General features: G+C 40.8%; 1 protein-coding gene across 32 annotated transcripts in view; it reads right to left on the reverse strand.

The window, feature by feature from the left end:
- Nucleotides 1-24,290, reverse strand: part of Aopep (aminopeptidase O (putative)) — a 418,900-nt gene that overhangs the window by 308,116 nt on the left and 86,494 nt on the right. For all 32 annotated transcript variants that reach the window (XR_015448844.1, XR_015448845.1, XR_015448841.1 and 29 more), the window contains 2 exons: nt 15,861-16,014; nt 10,143-10,388 (listed from right to left, as the gene is read on the reverse strand). Coding sequence is in view for 25 of the 32 variants with exons in the window: in XM_021259370.2 (XP_021115029.1) it covers nt 10,143-10,388; nt 15,861-16,014 (400 nt within the window). In the remaining 7 variants the exon portion in view is untranslated. The remainder of the gene's footprint in view (nt 1-10,142; nt 10,389-15,860; nt 16,015-24,290) is intronic.

Here is a 24,290-nt window from a genome sequence, read left to right on the forward strand (position 1 = left end):
ACACCTTTACAGGTGGGATTGAGGCTTTCCCTACCTGTTCAGAAAAAGCTATAGTCAGGCCGGGGATTTAGCTCAGTGGTTCCACTGCGTGCCTCACAAGCGCAAGGTCCGGAGTTCAATCCCTGGTACCAAAAAAAAAGAAAAAAAAAAAAAAGCTATAGAGGTAGTCATGGTGCTCCTCAAACAAATCATTCCCTGGTTGGGGCTACCCTAGTCCCTTCAGAGTGACAATGGGCCTTCTTTTACCTCTCAAATAACTGAGAGGGTGGCAAAGGCTTTAAGTATAAAGTATCATCTCCATTCTACATGGAGAGCCAACCAGACCCTAAAGCAAGCTGTGGCAAAACTTTGCAAAGAGACGTCTGAGTATTGACTCTATTGCCAGTGGCCTTCATGAGGGTTTGAAACACCCTCAAAACCGGGCTAAAAATAAGTCCATTTGAGATGTTATATGGGAGGCCTTTTCTATCTTCTGATATGGTAGTAGACCCAGAGATCAGAAAACTCTTACAATATCTGATTAATCTAGGCCAAGTACAATAGGTTATCTGAATGTATGGGAAGTCCTCCCAGCTCCTGGCCCATGGGGACCACCTAGTATCTGCCCTGGAGGCCAAAGTACTCATTAAAACTTGGAAAGAAGGGACTCCACAGATCAATTAAAAACAAAATGCAAGGGCCCCTTTTCAGTGATCCTTGCCACATCTACTGCACTATCCTATTTCTAGGATAAAGCTACCCCTGCTTGAATTGTCTGAAAAAAAAAAAAAAGAAAAAAAAACCCAAAAGAAGAAAGCTCCTTCTTTGAACATCTGGAAGACCTGAGGTTCCTCTTCAAAAAGCAAGACTCTAGTATAGCTCTGGGTACAGATAAGTAAACGGGCACTTGTATTAAAGCTCCTGTTTTTAATTAGCTCCATAATATAGGTAATCTTGGTAAGGCTACGGCTCTCAGGTTCTCAATAATTTACTTAACATCCATCTTTGCCACGCTTTCTCCCCAAAAGGAAGCATAGATATCTGACCCATTCCTCATGTTTGGACTCTACATCCCCAAGCTAATTGTAAAGTTACTTTCCTGACAAATTCGCCAACATTTCTCCCATTGACAAATTCACCAACATTTCTCCCAGCTCATATAAATACTAACACTCTTCTCATTGTCATCTAACAAGTTTTCTTTTTCTTCAACCCAGCTGATGAGCCACAACACACCAAGGTAGTTGGAGAGCACATAATCCCCAGTGAGTATGGCCTAAGGCCCCTTTCAGCAAGAAGTAGCTGTATGAAGAGTAGACCTCCACTCCTTCCCTTTATGAGATATGTGTCTTGCAAGGGAAAATGGGGCAGGAGAATAGGGTGTGGCAGACTGGCTAGGGATGTAGGTGTGACCTGCTAATTACAAAATCCAAGGATTGCAGATGTGCAGAATAGTTCCCAAAGCCCTGCACATGGACTTTTTGCAACAACTCAACAGGGGAAGGGGGAAAAAATAAGAACCAAGAGAGTATGTAAAGGTGCATATCTCCAATGATGAATGTCATTATATTGTACACCTAAAATGTACCAATAAAAGGATATACAAAAAAAAAACTCAAGCAGGTATTCAATAGGGTGGCCTACATTTGACACCAGCCAGAGGAGTGGGTGATACAAAAAGGACAGCTGACACTGAGCTCTCCAGCTATTGTGTTCTCTCTCAGAAACCTTCTGTCATCCTGTAGAATGTACTTAATTTTCCTACTACTTTTTTTTTTTTTTGGTCCAAACTCATTCTGCAGAGCCTGTTTCTTTTCCAGTGTTTAATAAGTGTAAAACCTTGCTACCATTTGCACTTACCTTGATCAATTCTTTGCTCAGGACAGAAGGAACCTAGAAAACTCTAGGAGACTCCAGCACCTCAAACCCTGGCATTAAGTCTGTCTCCATGATGGGCCCTCGACAGATGCAGGAATCCCAGAGGTAAAGGAAGAAAATGAGGGGCCAGGGATTTAGCTCAGTGGTTTCACTGCCTGCTGTGCAAGCGCAAGGACCCGAGTTCAATCCCCGGTACCAAAAAAAAGGAAGAAAATGACAAAATCCATTTTTATGAAATTGTTTTTTCTCAACCTGTGAAATTTTCTATTTGTGTGTTTTACAGTGTACCTACTATATTAATACCACAGGGCAGGTAATTGTTCAAAAAGGGGCTTATAATTAGAAAAGTGTGGGCTTTCCTATACTAAGCTATGAGCCCCCCAAAAGGCAGGGCCTACAACAGCTTCCGTGCTGTTACAAAGAAGGTCCTTGCCCAGGGCCTGATACATGCAGGTCTTCAATCACCACTGGCAGAATGAGAGTGGGATTCCATAGCCAGCTGTGGACTCCTAGATATTTCTGAATAGAATCATTTCCCAAAATGTAATTTGAGGAGGTGGTTTCTGGGACCACAGTGGTCCCATGAAATGCTCACTTGTAAAGGGGGAATCTCTGGACACAAGTATGGGGGATACTGCTCATTGGGGGTAACATTCTAGCTCTGTCTTTGAGAAGTACAGATATACCAGGACATTAAATCAGAAAATAAGAATATTAAAGGCTTTCTTAGAAGCCTTCCAGTTAAGAATGCCTTTTAACTTTGTTTAATCCATTCATTTCCCAAACTAATTAACCCACAATTCCTTTCCCCACATTATTAACATTCCACAAAACTAGTCTTCCTTGAAACACACTTCAGAAAATTCTGATTGAAGCTCAAGGTCTCACATGTCCTTATGGCCAAGCATCACCAACATGTATCACACTTCTCCATGGAAATGTGCTTAATGAATGAATTCTTGGCTTTGTCCATCTATCCTGTCCCAAGTCCCAGCTTTCAATGAGATGTTCAGAAATTTCACAAGTATGAAAAACTCCAGAAATTGCAGCTGACTTATTCCTAAAGAAAACCACCATCCTTACATTTTCAGAGTATCTTTTTAGAGAAGACCAAGTTAAAAACTAGGACTTGCCAACCAGTTTCCAAAAACTCGGTATGGTAGCCTCTAAGGCACGAAGGTCCAATGATGGGTCACCAGGCTCACAAAAGCACCTCTCTTCCTGCCTATCCAAAATATTGGCAGGAAAACCCAATTGTCATCCACACTCTCTTGGAATGAAGTTATAAGATTCCCATCTTTTGGTGAAGAGCGGGGAGGTGATTATTTTTAGCAAACTAATTGGGAAGGTAAAGGGCAAATATGGTTTGCTGAATGAGTGCAGATCTGGCATTCTATCTTCCAGGAAGAATGTCTAGACTTTCTGAGGAGTCACCTCTATAAATAGCATGGTTAGTTAACTGAGAAATAGAACATGTTCTACTCTGGGCTGTCTTCTGGGTTAAATCAGGTTTGATTTTTGAGTCATACCCTCTAATTATTTGGGGGGGGGGGGTACCTGGAATCAAACTCAGGACTTTGAGCTTGCCAGGCAGGCACAGTGCCACTGAGCTAAATAAATCCCCGACCCTGTATCCTCAAATTCTATATCAGTAATCAATGTTTAAAGAAAGTAATCCATTTTTAAAAGAAGTCTTTCCTCACATTTATGACCTTTTAGGATAATCAAGTGGACCTTCTTTTTAAGAATCGTAGCTGTTTCTTCAGTTATATTTTAGAGATGAGGCAATTTTTCACCCATTGTGTGTAAACGGGCTTCTGTGTCTTAGATGTCTGTCAGTTCCAGCCACACACCAGCTGTACTACAAGACAGGGAGTGCAGACCTGTTCATACATTGCACTTTGCTGGTAGACTATTTCTGGAGTGGGTGTTTGCCCATCGAGTTGATCCTTAAAGGGAATATATACTGTACAGAGCTCCATGCCCCCATACACACATAACAGAAGTTTACTCTGTGTAGTGGCTAGGAAGTAAGAGCCTGAAAGTTGGGAATATTCCAATTCAGGCAAGTTTTTGCATAGATTCCATTTTTCTTTTTCACCCAAAGAATGTATGTCCTATTTAGTTATGATACTTCTGTGGAGAAGTGAGAAGCACAAGAGTGGAGTGGGGTGGAGGTGATCCTTCACAATGGTAAAATGGCATGGTAGTACCGGCCCCATTGTGCTCAAACACTGGAAAAGATTTGTTACTTATGATGACATCAATAGAGAGAGAAGATAACAAATGTAGGTAGAGGAACAATTGCTTTAGGAAGGCCTTTCAAAGGCCTGACAACTTCTCTTGAAGGATGGCCCTGGCACTGCTTTCTGAAGGTATGTCTGTCAGTCTATGTGTGTGCAGAACAGTTCAAACAAAACAGAACACTTAAGCATAATCTTTCAGAGGGCAAGGGATCATGGCATAATGATGATAAAATGCTACTTTTGGGTGTGATGAGAACATGATTTTGGCTAAGCTGAAAGCTGAGTTCACTTTTCCCAATGCTCAACAGAAAAGAGAGAGTCTGGCCCCAAAGTACTCATGTCATCCAGGAATTTGCCTGGTTTCCAGGTTCTATGGCTGCCTCAAAACTACCCCACAGTGAATGCTGGTCTTCAACATTATCTCCAATTCCAGTGACACTATGATTTCCACAGGGAGACCCTAAGGCCAATACATATATCCTCTGAGACAGTTACAGATAAGTCATGCCTTTTCCTTAACCCCCAGACTCTCACTACCCCACTTAGTACAAGCTATATTGTCAAGACCAACAAAATCTTAACACCCAAGGGTTCCCAGAGTCCCAGAAGAACATCACTTTATAAAGAGCAGTTGCTATTTCAGGAAAGAAAAATCAAAGAACTAGGATACATTAGAAGGAGAAAGCCCCCTCCCTATAAGATAGGAGGGAAACAAAATCAAATACAGTGCTGCTTTGGTTCATGAACTTAATTCTTTCCACGATTCTAGTTGCAAACTGAATTGGAGGAGAACCGAATCAAATTTCCCCATAAGATCAACATTAAACCTAACCACTGAATTTGATTTGTGAACCAATGTACCACTGTAAATTTCTCAAGAAAGAAAAGGGGCTGCCTGTGGTGGCACATACCTGTAATCTTAGCACTGTGGGAGGCTGAGGCAGAAGGGTGCAAGTTTAAGCCGAGGGTGGGCAATTCTGAAACTTAGCCAGGCCCTATCTCAAAGGGGAAGAGGGGACCCAAAATGCATAGCATATCAGAGAAACAAGATCTGGCAGCATGGTGAATTGAAAGGCACACTAATTTAAGGCTCAGTATCATCAGCTGTTTGACGGCAAGAAAATGCCAAAGGTGGCGTCCTACCTTGAAACTAGGGGTCACATTCCCTGAAATTTTAAGGAAGATTATTTAAAACTATGGTGCTTGTGGTTTGGGAAATCAAAAATCCAAGTACAAACTAACAAAGAACAAGCAAAGAAAAATTTCCAAAGCTGTGAAACCTTGCTACTTAAGATAATGACAGAAATTTATGACCGCTTCCTTTCCTGGCAGAAAGGAGCACAATTAGAAGGCTGAAAACAGCAGGCCCTTTGTACCAGCATGTTATGTTTTGCTTATTCTATTATGCATTGGCTGGGAGATAAGAATAAACAGGACAACACCCTGTCTAACCCCAGGAGGAGGGGGTGGAGGGAAAAACTGGTTATGTTCATTCTTGGGCAAGTATGTGCACACTGTTTATTTGCAAATTGAGGTACTTAAGAAAATTGTGCACGTAACAGTCAGGAACTAGTATAATCATTCAGAAGTCTTTTTATTGCACAATCCAGTCTTTAACAAACAAGCTGTATGTAATAGGGAGCTCCACCATGAAATGCACTGAAGATATTTTAAGTAATTGGTAATTATTTCTGTAAACTTTTTTGCTCAGTCTCTAAAAGAACTTAAAAATGAGGATGAGCAAAAGTATAAACACAACTTCGCTCTTTGTGAGCTACTGTGTCAAAAAAGTTTGCAAGGAATCAACTAGGTGATCTGAGACTTCTTTCTTCTCTAAAAAGGGATAGCTGACAGTCTGAGTGCCAGGTGCTCTGGTAGTTCCAGCAACAGAGAATTCTGCTCAAGGACAACAGCAGCTAAGCCAATCAGGTTCTAACTAGCCAGTCATGAGACAGTATAGCACCTATGGTCCCAAGAAAACCAATACAAAATTGAACCTCCCTGCTGGCTGCCTTCCCACAACCTCTGGCTGCCTGAAATGATCAACCCCAACTGTCTTAGTGTCTCTCTCTGCTCCTCCTCACATGGGTATGTGGGTGGCTCAGCTGACCTAAGACCACCCTGATGATGTTACCTGTTCTATTCTGTCACTTACTTGGTTTTATTTTCTTCACAGTGCAGATCTCAATTACTTTTTTTTGTTATATACTGTTTTCCTCCCCTGACTAGAGTGCCCATTCCATGAGCAGAGACCTCATTAACCTTGTTCACACTTATAGGCTCAGCATCTCGGTACTACCTGGCAGAAAGTATGTGCTTGATAGAAATATATTATGAGACTGAATAAATGAATACTGTATATAAGCCAACAGTGAACAAATGAGCCAAAGAATCACACACAACAGGTAGAAAGGAAGTCAAAGCAGAATTTAATCATCTATAAGTCACCATCCTGCTGCCATTTTTTCCCCAGTTTTCCCAGTGGGACCAGCTGTGAAACTACATGTGAATGGTTGAGCTAGAAAGCAGAACTTTGGGCTTTCTGATTCTATTGCATTAAAAAGAAAATCACCATTCTGAAATAACGTGCAGAAAACTATCAAAATTCAAATATGGAAGAAGAGGTGTATGTTTGGATTTCAGCAAGGTAATTCTGCCAAACTAATTATGCCTCCTGACATGTAATTGTGAACTGCTGAAAGACAAATGGTGAAGCAAACCATTTATTATAAACACATATAGAGGTAAGCCTGAAGTGTTAATTTTTAAGCAACTGTCATAAATCTGGTTCCAGGGTATTATTCCATGAACACTACTGCTATTATAACAAAAGAGCATAAGTGTGACGATGTGCTCCTTTCAGGTATGAATATTTCTCAACAGGAGGAAATTAGGCTTGCTATTCAATCTCTATCTGAGACATGGAGGATATAAGAGAGCATTATGAAAATGGCAGAATATTCATTATACCAATAGGAAGAGAGCTGTCTGTACATCAAATACTTAGTTAAAATGCATTTGTGTCTTCACATAGACCTCATAGTGCTTGATCCAAGAAATGTTCACTCTATAGCTCCTGATACAGTAGATTCAGTCCTTATGGGAGGCAAAAGTAAAATGAAATAAAAACAGAAAGCCTGCACACCCTAAATGGGAAAAGCATGGCAATGGAATGGCCAGTGAAGTATCCGAAAGGCAAACTAGTGGTTTTTCTCAGAATCAGAACAGATTAAAGCACCTCCCTGGGAAATGTGATTCAGAAAAGGGTTGGGTTGGGGCAAAGATGGGGCCAGGAAGTTGTGGCTCTTGTTGTATAAAAAAAAAATAGTAAAAATCATGAAGTACAGTACTGATACTCTGCCTACTACTATGTCTGAAAAGCATTCCAAATTCTAAAACACTATGTATTATTTAACTTCCTATAAATTAATTGTTCATTATCAAAAATTCAAGTTATACAAATGTGTCCCTCCTCATTTCACTGAAATATCAGATTATGCTCAAAAACAGAGTCAGGAGAGTTTTAAACTTATTCATACAAATTCTGATATGTAACATTTAAAATCAATTTTGGACATTATTTAAGAATTGGGAATACTATCCAAAAATTTCTTTAATTTAACACAATAAGGATGTACTTGTTTTAGTTCATGCAGAAATGTTGACTGTAATTTGCCAAAAAAAATACTAAAATGGTATTCATTATAGTTAAGACCTAATCACTACAGAGTCCAGTGGTATGGAATTAAATATCCTGCATACGTGTTTATAAAACACGGACTTGGGAAAAACCCAGTTAATTTACCAAGCAATCCTGTGATCTCTCAACATATTATAACTAACAGGACAATGGGAAGTTTCAGTGTGGAAGTCTTTTCCTAGTCTTAGGACTTTCTCTATTCCTGTTTAGAGTGTACAGAATGACCTACTGCCATTTTTGTTCCAATTGCTTGACAGAATCTCAAGCAAAGCCCTGACCATAAAAAAAGTAGTAGGGTCTCAGTAGCCAGCTGAGTCATAAACCCCACTCAGCTGCATGTGACTCAAGGTGTTGGGATCCCAAAAGAGTCAAGCCAAGCAACTGGAATCAATTTAAGTCAGAGTTTGGAAAATCAAACCCCACCCCACTTCCCTACCCCAACTGGCAGTGGAAGACACCACAATCCTTCTCCCACAGCTCAAGTACAGAGACAGTAACGAAGCTCAGGAAAATATCTAGACCAGAGCAGACTTTATTTCCACAGTCTAAGAAAAAAAAAAGGATATTTGACAACCAACCACAAATTTTTAAATGTACAGTTCTCCTGTTTTTAAGGATAAAAGCAGTCTCTTTGCTCCAAAATTATCACCATCCCATTTTTTGACATTTATGCCCAGTACTATTTGGCCCTTGGGTACTTAGGCTTATTACTTTGAAAATACAGAGTTAAGCATGTTTAAATCACTTTAAATATCTCAAAAAGCAGCAAACACCCAGCCTACCTGCTTGGGCATGCAGACTTGAAAAGAGAAGCTTTACAGAATGGCCTGCAGGTCAACAAATTCTGGTCTTGGCAGACTAATGTTAGAAAAGAGCTATAGAAAATAAGGTTCTGCATATAAAAAATACTCTACCTTTGGTTCCCTCAGGCCAAAACTTGGAACTTTTGGCAAACATGCTGTGCAAAACTACAACTCTCATAAAGTGCTAAAAACTCCCAAATATGGTCACTTAAAACTGTATACAAATAAGAAACATTTAACAAACAACCCTTGCTTCACCAATAACTCTGCTTAAATTAAGTCCAGGAGACTCTTCAAAGGGACCAGAGAAGTCCCCTTGTTAAGACAAATTCTATACACAGACATGCAAGACAATTATATGATGCATGTAACCAAATATATATAATTAACCTAGTTTCTACATTCCTATTATCTTTATAAATATAGGATGAAAATCAGTCTAAATGACTTTCTCAGACCTCCTCAAGGATTAAGTTGAGCCAGCTAGCCTTTAAAGAGTACATGTACGTAGCAAAGATCAAAAGCAAATGTTCTGGTCAGTTCTTTTCTACTCATAGGTTTTACTAAGAATGTGTGCAGTTTTCAGGGAAAACACCACAAATGACAGCTGTTCAAAAGCAGGGAAATTAATTGGCAGCAGGAATTTCCTTGACTAATAGGGAAAAACTTAATGTCACATGTTTTGATGAGCTTGTTTTTCCCATCCTTAGTCAAGCATATTCAGTGTTAATGATTAAGTCAAGCAAATAGAAATATAACCAAGGAAAATCAGGAGTATATTATCTTTTCTCAGTAAAACATAGCTACTCATTACCAAATGAACAATGTGTTAATGAGGGATTTTAGCTCTAAGCAATAAAGAGAGAAAAAGTTCTACTTGCAGGTCTTGATTTTTCTGTAGGAAGTAAACCAAGACACGATAAGAAGAATGTGCTTTATTGTATTTAAAAAAATAGTAGGAAGACAAGTAACTCCTCTCACTCCTACCCCACAGTAAGCCATCTGCTTTGAGCTGTTTTTCCCACAGTGAGGATGGATTTATATTGATTCATCCACAGTCTCTCTGGCACAGGGGCTCTCCAGTCGTTGCCTTATGACCAATGGTGAGAATGGATGAGACAGCTGGTCAGGATTAGGCAGGCAGCCTGTGGCTCTGGGACCAGGTCGTGTTACTGTGCCCAAAGCCTGACACTATAACCTTGGATTCATTAGCATTATGCTCTCATCACCCAAGCTAACAGCCACTGATCAGCCATGACCCAACATACATCACTCTGGAGGCACAGTGTGTTCTCAATCTCCACAACAATGAGAGCTTTTCATTTTTCAGGAAGTCTGAATTGAGCCCATGACACTCACAGGCACAAGCATGATGGAATCTACTTGAAAACTGTCTTTCAAGGCCTCAATAAGATGTGCTAGAGTGGGCAGCATGGCCCTTCCATCTGAATCAAATGCCAGCTCTGTGGCATAGCTCAAGAAAAACAAGACATTGCCAAAGCATGTACTCCCAAGTGGCACAACAGAAAAACATACCTGGCCATTCCCAGACTTGAAAAGTTGGCAGGGACAATGAGTATATCCAGGCGGGAGAATGGGTGTGACCCTAAAACAGAATGTGCGGCTGAGAGGCAAGGAGGGAGCAACCGCAGAAGGATCTCTTGGCAGACTCCCTTGAGGCAGCCCGGAGCAAAGACTCGATGAGGAATGACCTTCTGGGTGGTGGCCGCAGCATTCTGGAAGCGGCAGGGGTACTCCATGTGACTGCAAACACCAACATACCTGGGAACAGCGTGAAAAACACACACTGGTCAATTGTGTTTATTCGTCTTGTGGAAGAGGTAAGGAACTCTTGCAGACATGGGCAACTTTTAGGAAACAGTGGTTCAGACAGGCTCCTAAACAAAAGCAGTCCATTTGAATTCTTGGCTTATCTGTTTCTGGACATTAGTGAAAATTTACAGGTGAAAATAATTATCAATGTGCTTGAATCAACTGAGTAGCTTCAATCTACTCTATGTAAAAGCAGTGAAATCTTGTTTTCAAGTAGACTAGATGGAGGGAAAACCTAAGACAATAAAACTACTTCTCACCCCTATAAAAACAATTTCTACCCTCAGTACTGTGCTTTAAACATCATCATAGGAAAAATCTTCCAATCAGGAATGATTTGTAACTCAGACAGGGGAGGGGCATGGCAGTCAAATTAAAGATACTATTTCAGGGCCAAGGATTTAGCTCAGTGGCACCACACCTGCCTCGAAAGAACAAGGTCCTGAGTTCAATTCCTGGTACTGGAAAAAAATAAAGATCCTATTCTGGAATTTCCTGGAATGAAAGACTCTCAGGTAGAACAATAAACCAAATAGCAGGCACAGGTACAACTTTTCAAAAACACACAAACCATTTTACTGAAAAGTAATCTAGAAGTTCTTTACCAAGTCGATCAGAAGTTGTTGGAGAACACAGAACGTCATCTAAAATCTAAAAGAACTACTTTTGATACAGTGTCTTCTCCAATCATTTTCAATACAAACTTAACTGAGACAACCTTTTAAGAAAACAGATCCCAGCCCAGCCAGCACCCTCTGACCACTGCCAGTTATTCAGTCAAAGGCAGAGCTGAAAAAGAATTCCTACAACCTGACTCACAGGGCTCAAGAGAACTTATTTAGGGCCGGGGATTTAGCTCAGTGGTTCTGCCACCTGCGAAGAAGGAGAGAAGTAGAGAAGGAGCGAAGGAGAGAAGGAGAGAAAGGGAGAGAGAGAGACAGAGAGACAGAGAGAGAGAATGAAAAAAGAGAGACAGGGGAAGAGAGAAAAGTTTTCAGAGCATGTTAAATAATACTGAAGGTGTACATAAATTTAAATTCTATGTACCACACAACAACACTGCAAAGAGGCATTCCATCTAGAAACACATAAGAACAAGCCTGTTTCCATGGGGGAAGATTATTTCCTATACCCAAGAATACCAAAGGTTAGAGAGTAGATGAAGGTAGCCAAATCACATCCCCAAAATCCCATTTGTTCAAAGGAAAAGGTGAATTAGATTTCTCTCTGGAAACTACATCATGAAGATGATTCCAGTTGTATGAATTAGCGCCATTTTTTACGGAAAGGCGTGGAAGAAAATGCAGGACTTTTAAGGCAATCAAGCTACAGGCAAGTAAGACCAGTAAGGCTCCCAAAGGAAATGTAAATGTCAGTATCATGAGGAAAACTATTTGTGGGTTCCTACATGGAGACCAGAAAACTTAGGCTTCAGTGGCTGTTCTCAGATCTGCGGCCACCTGAGCAGCTTGATACCTGGAGTCTCTTCTTCCTCATCTTCCCCATGGACTCACCACAGTGGCTGGCAGAGGAGGGAAGGAACTGATTGGAAAGGAATATGAGGGATCTTCCTGGGGTGACTACAGTTCTCTATCTGGTTTAGGGTATATACAATGGTCAGAAACTCATCTAGCCAAATACTCAAGATCTACACATTAAGCTGGACATTAATCAAACTTTAATTAAAAATAAAGAAGGAACCTAAAATGCTTTCTAAGGCTTCTTCTTCTTCTTCTTCTTTTTTTTTTTTTTTTTGGTACCGAGGATCAAACTCAGTACCTTGCGCTTGCAAGGCAGGCAGCGGAACCACTGAGCTAAATCCCTGGCCCTTCTAAGGCTTCTTCTTGCACTATGATTCTACAACAACTCACCACCTCAGCCCCTCTTCATACAATAGCCTTGTCTCTGAAGAGGTACAAAGTCATCAATAGTGTTCCACAGATCCAGTATCAACTCAAAGATGCTTTCTCTTCCTTTCAGGGCAACTTTTCATAGTCTTTATAGCTCTAAAGAAGACATCTTTCCCTGTGAAGCCTTCTCTATTTTAGAATGAATAATCCCAATGCCTTTTCTTCTGCTTCACAGTGTCCATTTTCCCTGCCTTTAATCATTTTTGCTGAGGTCCTCTGGATTTTATCCAAGTTTCCATACTGTGCATAAGCTGTATGGCCTCAATAAAGCCCTTGAGAGGTTAAATATAATACAAAATTCCCTTGTGGCTGAAACCAAATGAAATTAATAAACTTTCGACAGTTTATCTGAGTGCCTTATAGCTAATGGATTTAGTGAAATGCTCACCCAGAGTGGGCTGGCGCACGTGTGAAACTGGAGCTGGCACAGGGAATGTTCCTTCTATAATTCAGCCCATGTAAACAGTGATCAAAAGTTCAGTGGCTGATCCTGTGGCCAAATTTCTGGGACCCAGATGAAGACTTTAGGCAAATGAAAGCCTGTGGAATACAAGGCCCCTGTAAAAGTTAGATTTACGTGAATTGAACCGGTGTTGTCAGGAAGGTCTGAAACAGAAAGAGGCCTGGGGAAGGCAGAGCGGAGCAGATGTGAATATAACCAGAAACACCCCTGCGATTTGTACTTCAGAGCACCTCTGTAGCCAAACCTAACACAGAGTCAGAGGTTTCATGGGTAAAAACACAAAGTCTCCTGAAGACTACACAGCACACATGAAGCATGAAGCCAGGGCAAGATTAAGTAAATGTAAACTATTATTTTATCAGTACATTTCTGATGGATAAGTATATTGATAAATGAAGGGAAACTATAGGCATCATCTGCAGACCTGGAAGGCAGAGTGGGAGGAGCCCCTGCTACAGGCCTTACAGTCCATAAAAAGACATACTACCCTAGAGAGGCACACTGGACCTCTCCCTCAGCTTCTCTAATGGGCTGGGCCACCTGGGCCTTGTCTTTGTGGACCTGCTCGCCCACACAGAGGGCACTTCAGGGCCTGCTATGCTACAGCTAGGCAGGCTGTGTATGGAGGGATGGAGGCCAGCAGCAGTCTAGCTGAGTTGATAACTACATGGGGAAACTTATCAAATTTGGAAATAGAGTATTAGAAAGTCCACTTGAGCATCTACTCAGTACAGCTTTTGTCAATAATACAACCTTTATGTCCATCTACTTCTGTCCATTTCCTCCTGTGGTTCTGAACATAGGAGGTCAAGAGAGGAATAGTAGTTATGCCTTCTCTGAAATCCCAACAGGAATTTTAGGCATCATCTCTTCCCAGAACCCCCATCTGATTTGGCCATGTCCTCTTCCTTTTGGAATAATGGTTGCAGGACAAGTGAGAGGCCCTCAGCTGTTTCCAAGCAGGAAGAAAAAGCATACAGGAAATTGTTGCTGCCCATTCCTTCACCCCTTATCTCCTGGGAACATGGCTAGAAGGCCAAAGTAACATTGCTTTCTCCTATCCTTTTTAAGGCACTCATTTTTCAAGCTCATTTCCTGAACAGCCAATGAGTCTTTAGATGAAGAACAAAGTACTTCTTCACCATGAAGAATTTGAGAACCCATGAACACGGTCTTCATTCTATAGAAAAGGAAACTGTACTTTGCCCAAAGTGCCATATCCAGCTGGGTGGCACCTTCAGGCTCAAAGGCTAGTTCTTGTTCTAAGACAATCTATTCCAGTCAGTATCAGTAGCTTCATCATGGCAGTGAACTCTCCAGGTAGGAAGCTGGCTCAGAATCCAGGTGGATGCTGTGTACAGTTTTTTAAAACCTGCAGGTAAGATTCTAAATCACCTTTCTAGGAGGTCAGACCTGGGTGTAAATCCAAGTATTATTACTTAGTAGAGAGAAGAATGTGACCAAGTTATTGTCTGGGCCTTAGTATCCTTATCTATAAATGGGAATATTAAATCCAATCCTTCTTATAGGCCTTTCCTTAGGATTAAATGAGACAAAACTTAGATCAAGACTTTTCCTGACTTCAGGCAACCAATAGCTTCTCTATCACTTCAGTATAGGCTAGGAGAGTGGTGCTGAACCTATGGCACATGTGCTGCAGCCAGCTATTTGTTTTCATTGAAAGCTCTCGAAGGTTCTCCATCCCTGGACTAGAATGTGTTTCAATAACAAAGAACCCCAGCATTTCGGGGCCTTAGTACAAGAAAGTTTATTTCTCACTCACTCATCTGCTGTAGATCCAAGTGACTTCTCAGGGTACCTGCCCACCCTGCTCAGTTCAGGCTGCTCACAACTGCAAAACAAAACCTACTCTGGGGTCCCAGTGCAAGCAGAGAGAGCAGTAACTAAATGTCCTCACATGAAAGCAGCATATGCCACTTGTGTACACAATTCTCTTCTTCCCTTAAGAGGACAAAAAATCTGATAAACAAGAATATTCTATATAGCTCAGGAAAGACTCTTCAAAATAGGCATTCCTTACTGAGCAAGAAGAGGAAATTAACTCTCTTCTGCCAAAAAAGCAAAATGTGGGAAGTAATACATGCCTGTTAGAAAAAAGTAACACATGGCTTTAGCTCCTAAAGATATCTACAGTCACTTGTGGTAAGATTAAAGCAGCATGACAAAATAATATCAACTCAAAAGGAACTTGCACTAAGAGTGGGTCCTGGTTGGTTTTCAAGAATGAACAGGCCATCTGTACCATTTCTCTGGACTGTCTCCACCAGAAAGAACTGGCTTAAAGGATTTGGTAAAAAGGAAAAGATTCAGTTGAGCTGGGTGTGGAAGTCTCCGGGATGAAGCATGATGTGTACTTCTGCATCCCTTCTGGGCAGTTCCCTCCCTCCCTTTCTCAGCTCTCAAAGCTCCTCCCTCCCCACTTCATGGGAGGCTGCAAGCAAATATCCAATGGCCTATATGAATTTTTAACAACCTCACATGGGTCTTCTCTGATCCATTCCAAAAAGAAAAAAATCAGCAGGATTTCCTGAGCCCCAATGGCTTGTGGCAGTTTCCTTGTGTCCTCTGCTCCCACTGGGGGAGGCATCCCCTCCAAGGCACTGCTAATTGCAGTCACCAGAACCAAAATGGCGGAGTGGCCTACAAGGCCATACATAGATGAGCAGCTTCTTTTTATTAAGTTTCTTTTTGAGCAGATAAGTACTAAAAACCAAAGTTAAAAGATGTAGGAAGAGGGAGAGTGGTGAAGCTGAGGATTCTTTTAAACAAACACATAAAAATATTTCACCTGACTTAACAGAGGATTTCATATACACTTATTTTCTCCTCTCTTTCTACATAAACAACATGCCCACATTTCTGCCTCTCCACTTTCTTTCTTCCTGGTCAGCCTTTTCCTGCTCTGATGAATCCTATTTTGGTTTGGTTTCTCAGCAGAGATGACTCATATTCCCAGAGCCTGGAAGATATGCATCATACTGCTGCTCCCTCAAGTGCTTGTTTTTCAGCAAGTTCCCAAACACATACCTGCAGTCAGTCTCAGAAAGTGGGAAGGGTCTCTCTATCATCAGATCATTTGACGACCACTTCTTGGGCACTACTTCTGTCCAGCATCCCACCGCGATTGTGAAGGTGGAGGCTGGCATCGGCATGGTAACATAGTAATGCCAGCTTGAGCACCCTACAAACAGAGAACAACCAGAATGAGGCCAGTGCATGGCTCTGGACCTTACCCTCTGTTTCCTTTCTTGAGGCACTTAAAGAGCTTGTGAGATAAACTGGTAAGGGGCCATTCTTAAAGGTGGGTCACATTAACTGAAGGAGCACAATTCTTGGTGACAGGGAAAACAGGGGAGAGATGATGGCTTCAAGGTAGCCAAACAGGTCTGGTGTCTTCCAGTGACCAGTTTGAAGACCTCAAGTGAAGCTAAACATAAAGGGATGTAGTAGGTGGTCGTGCACAGCTGCCAACAAGGAAGAACATAGATGGTGTATTCCCAGAGAGACAAGAACTTGTCTTATTCATCCTTATTGCCTGGCATATTATTTGATATAAAAAAGGGAAGCACAATTGATATTTGCTGAATGAATAAAGAAATGATCACTTTTTTGCTGTAACTAAGCTACTTTGCCTGAACTCAGTTCAGGCCTATCTGAAATGGCTATAGCAGAAAACTGAAACTAGGGAAAGAAAATGGTTGGGTTTTAGTCCCAACTCAGAAACTAACTAGTTATGGAGGTTCAGGTCCTATCCTTCACCTTTTTTTTATGATACACATTTTTTATTGGCATATGTTTATAATACATGAAATTTACATCTGTTTTGGGGGTTTGGTACATGTAACATATCTTGATCATTTTCAATCTCCTCTTTCCCGTCCCTCCCCTTTTCCTTGATTCCATATACTCCTACCCCAAAGAGCCTGCTTTTATTTTTACTCTTAAATTTTTTTTTTAAATTGGGCATCCTTTTAATCTGTTCAACTGGTCTCCTGCTCCTTACTACACAGATGAAAAACAGAAGTGGAGAATTCAGTGGGATCAAGGACTCCCAACGAGTTTATAACAGGGGTGGGATTACTCCAGGGTGAGGGTATACTCTCCCCACTTAGTCCAAACCACAAAGGAACAAAGAATTGATAACTTATAGTATAACTCTACTTCTCTCACTTCTAAGATGGGAAAATCATTTTAATGTTTCTGAAATCTAAATGTGTCACATAATCTTATTTAACAGCATTTTTGAGGATCTGCTATAAATTGACAATGTGTCTTAAGATATGTATGACTTTATATTATAAAACACATTTCTCCATTCCTAATGTCCAATGACAGGAAATTTGATTACAGTAACACATTTCTTTCAACCTGCTTATAAGAACTATTATTCTCTTTCTTGCTTTAAATTTTATAGAGTTAAACATCTAGGGAGTGGCCTGTGATTGTTCAATTTGATGAGTGAGTGGATGTCAAATTCCTGTCCACACTGGCCAGCAACACTAACGTGCCATTTTTCAAAGTGGTTTTATCATTAAAAATCAATAGGACTGGGCTGGGGATGTAGCTAAGTGGCACCACACCTGCCTGGCAAGCTCGAGGTCTTGAGTTCGATCCCCAGTACTGCCAAAAAAAAAAAAAAAAATCAATAGGAAGGGCCAAGGATTTAGCTCAGTGCTGCCACACCTGCCTCGAAAGCACAAGGTCCTAAGTTCGATCCCTGGTACCAGGAAAAGAAAATCAATAGGAAAAGCTGAATTTTGATCTCTATATTCCTGGCTCCTTTATCAACCAATTCTGAACACAAGAAAGGTCATTAGTTATTATCCTCAAACTCTAGCAACTTAGATTTAAAGAAATATAGTGTGGAATTCCTCAATGAAAAATAAAAATTTAAAATAGGAAACAAAGATGTAAGAAAAAATAAGTATAGTTTCTGATGAAATTCAAGTTTGAAAGTCACAAGAGGATATAACTGAAGGAGATATACATAGGGGCACATGCAGCATGCTGGCAATCTAGCACAGGGGCAGCCATTCTCTGAAACTTGCTTGTAAGTTGCATCCTGCTTCTGACATCAGGTGGCTTCCCACCCCACCCCCCTACCATGGCCTTCATACTGAGCTACGTCCTAGTCCCTTTTTTATTTTGAGACAGATCTTGCTAAGTTTCCAGGCTGAGCTCAAACTTATAATCCTGCCTTTGCCTCCCAGGGTGCTAAGATTACAGGAATGTGCCACCATGCCTGGCTAGGGTGGCCACTCTTGAGAGCCCTCTCTTTATAGCTGACTATCTCTTTAAAAAGGAGATCCTTCAACTTCTCAATCAAGTCCAGAGATGTTGGAGACATGCCAGTGATGTATATAGCTTCTATTGGGCCAGAAGCAAAACTATATCCTTAAAGAGAATCACTGCCTAGATCCCAAGCCACTTAGAAGTGGGAAGGAAAGTGGTTCTGCCGCCTGCCTTGCAAGTGCAAGGTCCAGAGTTCAATCCCTGGTACCAAAAAAAAAAAGAAATGGGAAGGGACAGGTAGAGAAATCTTGATAAAAGCATGACATGGATCTGACATGACAACCTATAACCACATCTACCTCCTTCATTTTTCTACTTTTCCATTAACTACCTCCTAGTAAGTGGTGCAGTAAAATGCATATCTTTGGGAATCCAGTAAATAAATAGCAATGGTGAGACTTCCAGGTGAAAATGGAGGCTTGAATGTAGAGGGCCACCTTTCCCTCCCTTTAAAACCCCCATTAAAGGACAGTAAAGTGAATTCTTTTTAAAGCCATAAACCAATATGAGCAGGGAGAATAAAATTGGAGATAACAGCTACAAGATAAGGAAGAGTGGCAAATAATATAGTAGACCTGCAAAGGGGAAAGATAAAACCGGCCTCATTTTACCCTCTAGAAGCCCCAAAAGGGTCTAGAGTAAAGTATGTGCTAAACTAAGCAGACCTGGATGAATGTCCATCTAAGAAGTGACTAGATCCAGGAGCACCCTCCCCCACTCTACACCTAGGCTATCTGTCCATCCCCCACAGACCCTGGCAAATACCAGGAATTTTATTTTTCAGAAAACAAAAGAGAAGACTTCTGTACTAGAGGAATGGGGAAATGGGGGAATAGATGGTATAGGTGAGAACAAATGAATAAGACTAGATGAGCGCTGCCATGGGCCGAGCCTGTAAGATGACCCTTTGCCTCCTCCCTACTCCCTTTCTCCTCCATAGGTTAGACCCTGGATGGTATAGCCCCAGGAGAGTTACATTATGTATCCTTCCCTGTTCCCTTCCTGTGCATGCCTCGATCATGAAACAACTATACTATGTTCCACCCAGTCCACGTAGGCCACATAGCACTATTTGCCCCACCTTCTCTTCCTGTTTGCCTTCCACTATAAATAAAGAGTGCGTGGTATTCCAGGCAGCCATTAGCACCTGACAAGCTATAGTTCCACCTGATCCCAACTTCAAGAAAAATCTTGGTCTCTTTGTCATCTTTCTTCATCTCCCACCACTCTCCCCGGCTTTGGACCCTGTGGTGTGCGGGTTGAGGCAGAACACATGCATATAGGATGCTGAGACCACCAGCCATCTCCCCTTGGTTCCCAGAATGTTAGTTGCTAAGTTGTGTCCCCCTCCTCCCAGCCAGGAGACTGAAGGAAGCTGATCACTCAAGAACAGATGCCCAGAGATATTAATGTTAGCAGTTTCCTATGATCAGCCAACGGGCAGTCTCATAGTAGACCAGACCTATTTATGCACTCAGAGCCTCTGGTCTGCACTGTTACCCTGTCCCTCAGGAAACCTCCAGGCACCTTTAGAAAGCTAAGAGAAACAAGCAACTTGGAAGACAGTGGTCACTTGGGAGAAGAGAAATTCAAAAAGCACCAAACATAGAAACATTGAGAATTACAAGACTTTAGCCCCAAAACAAACAGAGTATAGTATTTTAAAAGGGGATTCATTAGTTAAAAAAATTAAAAACATAACAGAAGAAAAGCTCAATAAAAGGAATGGTATAAAATATAAAGGTAAGGAAATCTTTCAGAAATAGAGCTAAATAGATAAATACATAAAGATTTGAAAAAAATAGTCCAAGAGGTCTAACATACAAGTAATAGAAACTACAGAAAAAAATGACAGTGAAGATAGAAGGAACCAAACCATCAGGAAGAAAAAAATCAAGAAAACTGCCCCAAACTGAAGGCAACATGAGTTTCTAGACTGAAAGGCCCAAACAACCCAGGACACCAGGTACAACTGACTCATATCAAGAAACATCATTATGAAACTTAGCAGCCTGAGAACAAAGCCAAGATCCTACAAGGTTCCAGAAAGAGACAGAAAAAGAAAAGATACATATAAGAATATTTTCAGATGTGCAGTTTCCAAAAAATTCACCTTCTACATACTATATTCTTTGCAAGTTAACAAACTATGTAAAGTATATTTGAAAAAAGAAGTAGGAAGACAGGTAAGCCAGGGAAGGCGAGAAGGAAAGGAACTCTGGGAATGATGGAGCTGTGTACCCAGCAGAGAGGGCAACCAGTGCACTGAGGCAGGGAAGGAAGCCTTGGAGGAACTGTTTCAGAAAGATGAAATTGAGAGAAACTTGATGGATCTGAGTACCTTGAAAGGAGATTTAAACAATTTTCAAAGTATCTAAAGTTGATAAATACATAGAAAGCAAACAATGGGAAAAAATAATAACATCATTAACTCTAAGAAAAAACTAACATGCAGAAATATTAACATTATCATGTTTACACACACATATATAATATAAACGCAGGATGCCAATTTAATCACCATCATGGTGTTAACTACATTGAGAAGAAAGGATTTTAGGAAGGTAGGTACTTACCTGTATGAGGGAGTTGGGGGAGGTGAGCTAAATCCTTACCTACCACAGTGGGAAGACCAACCCTGAACAAATAAGCATCTCATTGAACATAGAGAAAAACATCAAATAATCACCCAAAAGAAGTAAAATAGCAATTGTTTCAGAAGCAGGAAAAAGGGTCAAGAGGATGGGTACAGAGGACTGCTATTAGGGGAAGAAGTATAATAAACTCAACAGAATTATTTGACTGTTTAAATATTATATATATATATATATATATACAATATATATATATATATATATATATATATATATACACTTTTTTTTTTTTTAACTGGGAATCAAACTCGGGACCTTGTGCCTGCAAAGCAGGCGGCAGAACCACTGAGCTAAATCCCCAGCCCCTAAATACTACATTTTTAATGAAACAGTTAAAATAAACCAGGTCAATGAATTAAAAGGTGATTTTTTTTTTTTTGTACCAGGGATCAAACTCAAGACCTCATGTTTGCCAGGCAAGTGCTGTGCCTCTGAGCTACATCCCCAGCCCATTAAAAGGTGGTCTTAACAGAAAAGGAGCAACATTTTTAGTCCTAGGGTACTAGTAAAAAGATACAGGATAACTCAGAAGGAAAAAGCAATTTAGATAAGGAGCAGGCACCAGCTATTAGGAAATCCTTTTAAGAATGAAACAATGCACACACTCTGCACTATGGGCATAGGCTTTCTCCCTACCTCATTTTGAAGTTTCGATCTGATTTTCTGCTGCCTGTCTGGTTCTCCACATCATCCATCTAATCTATGGACAAGATGGGACTTATGAAAACAGCAGGAACTGAAACTACTTCCAGAAGAAAACAATATGACTAGGTTTCGCCGCCTGCCTCACAAGCACAAGGTCCCGAGTTCAATCCCCGGTACCAAAAAAAAAAAAAAAAATTAGAAGAAATTTTGGGCTGGGGGTTTAGCTCAGTGGTGCCGCCGTCTGCCTCGCAAGTGCAAGGTCCCAAGTTTGATCCCCAGTACCAAAAAAAAAAGAAAAGAATGTGACTGGAATAAGAGGTAACCGTTAGATACCTGGACAAGGTCACCAAGAATCCAGAGTGCCCTATCACATTGTGTCTTACCACCTTTATCAGAAAAATGCCTGTGCACTGAGAGTGATATGGGGAGGGCACTAGAAGACACAATGGGATGTAGCAGGGAAAATGAATGAAGATATGCAAAAATAAAAAAATTAAAAAGCAAGAATCTTAAATTATCTGAAATTTGGGAGAGAGATAACAAAAGCAATAACACATCCTAAATTGAGTCCAACAACTGTCATTGTTCCCCATGGTCTTCTCTGATGTGAAATAATGGAAAGAATGGTCTTGTGGGGAAATGTATCCATATTTTGAATGCTAAAGATTATTTCTTTGTATATGGCACACAGGATTGTTTAATTTTCTTAGATTCCTAAATTCTACTTAGTAGAGCTCATTTGAAATAAACTCGTTTATTAAGCTTTTAAAACAAAAACTTTTTTTTTTTTTTGGTACCGGGGATCGAACTCCTGTCCTTGCGCTTGCGCAGCAGGCAGCGAAACCACTGAGCTAAATCCCTGGCCCTAAAAACTATTTTCTTGGCTACCAAGTGATAGTCAAACAGGGAAAGGTCAATTGACTGGGCCCTTAGGAACCAGCCAGGAACCCAACTCCCAAAGGCCCTGATCAATCCAGTGTTTCTCAGGAAGAAGCTTCTCAGAAGTGTCTGGGCCTGAGCTCCTGCCCTCATCCTGGATGAATGCCCAAACCAAGGCTGAGATCAGGGGTCGCTTCTAGTGCTGTAAAAAGGCTTTTATTAGTTCACTACTGTGAGGAGGACATTTCCAGTATTCTCATTTGGTAGAAAAGTCTCTTTGAGTTGTCTGTTCATGGATTATGCCACTGAGTCCAATCTTGCATGAAGACTGCCCACTGGGACAGGGAACACCTATCTCAACTTCAAATCAACCTACAAAAAATGCAAATAATGGAGCGGAAATATTGCCCCAGAAATCAGAGCATACACTTTAAAGACAGACAGAAATCGTTTCTGGATTGTCTATTGTTTGCAATAAGCCTACCTCGAAAAGAGAATTGATGAGAGTTGATTTCTTTTGAGTATGTCCATGGGTTGGGTTCTAGCTCTGAGCACCCTAAGTTTAATCCTTGCTCCACACTCACCAGTTTGGGTATGTTACTTAATCTCTATATGCATCAGATTCCTCATGTGTAACTGGGGAATAATCACAGTATCTATCTCATAGGTTTATATGAGGGTTAATCTAGGAAATCTATATAGAAATCACTAGGCATAGTACTTGGCATATAGTTAGTATGTCTTTGTCATCATCATTGTTGTCATCACCTTATCATTTGCAAGCGCTCATTTTCATAGCTGCCTCTCCCTGTTGCTCAGAGTGGATTTCTAGAGGCAGAGGCAATGGATGTTTGGAGGTATGGCTGCCACATGTGCACCAAAACGTGTGACCTGATGAGGCCCACATATGGGGTTTAAGGTTGAACGGCATTAAAACACAGCACACACAAAGCAGTCCATTTAAAGGAGAATGACAGCCCTGAGGGGGCATGCAGTATGACTTCATATAGAATGGACCATTTGGAGACTATTTAAATGGTGTTTACTTTAAATGAGCCATCCTCAATAGAACAGTGAATGCCTTCATTTTCCTTTTTGATTCAACCCACTTGCACTAGGCTCCCCCACTATATCAGTTGCAAAACAAAGAGAACATGGTATACTTGAATTAACAGAGTTATTCCTCTGCAGAAGCCAGAAGCCCATCACACCCCTGGATGATTTCACAGCCAGACTTGGATTCATTAGTAAGGCTAAAAGACAGAGGTGGGGGTGGGGGGGTTGGAGTAGGAAGGGGCCCAGAGGCTCTCTAAATGTGCAGGCTGGAGGAGCCACCAGCTTGCCCTCCCTTCTGCACAGATTCTGAAACAATAGACTTCAGACGCCTTGAAGAAGACATCAGAGGGCTGTGGATATAGCTTAGTGACAGAACCTTTTCCCAGCATGCACAAAGCCCTTGGTTCAAGCACCAATTCTACAAGGAGGTGGTGAGGGGAGGGAGGGAGAGAGGGAGGGATCAGAGTTTGCAACACCCCTCAACCATTTTCCCAAATTAGAACTTATTTAGGGGGAAAAACTCATATTTCAACTGTCTTACTAGGGACACAGATGTGTTATATGAGATACTGTTCTTACAATCACAATAGCAACCACTGTAAGATCCAAATATACATTTTCATCTCCAAAACAGAATTCCAATTTTCTTAAAGATGACTTAGGTTTTTGCAGATATAACACGATTTGAAATGGGTCAACTTTCAAATCACAAGAGACAGCTTAAAATTTAGTTTTGGCCAGAAGTGTAACTTAGCAGTGAGGCACTTGCCTAGAATGCACAAGGCCCTGAGTTCAATCCACAACACTACTAAATAAATAAATGTAAAACATTTTAAAAATTTAATTTTGAAAATAAGTGTCATGACTCAAGACTGTTAGAACAATTTTTTTTTCATTCACTCTTCTTAAAAACTGTTCTCTGAATAATTCT

Source organism: Heterocephalus glaber, unplaced genomic scaffold (assembly GCF_053883595.1).
Source record: "Heterocephalus glaber isolate CG9 unplaced genomic scaffold, H.glaber_assembly_v1.0 deba00000594, whole genome shotgun sequence".
Classification (NCBI taxonomy): domain Eukaryota; kingdom Metazoa; phylum Chordata; class Mammalia; order Rodentia; family Bathyergidae; genus Heterocephalus; species Heterocephalus glaber.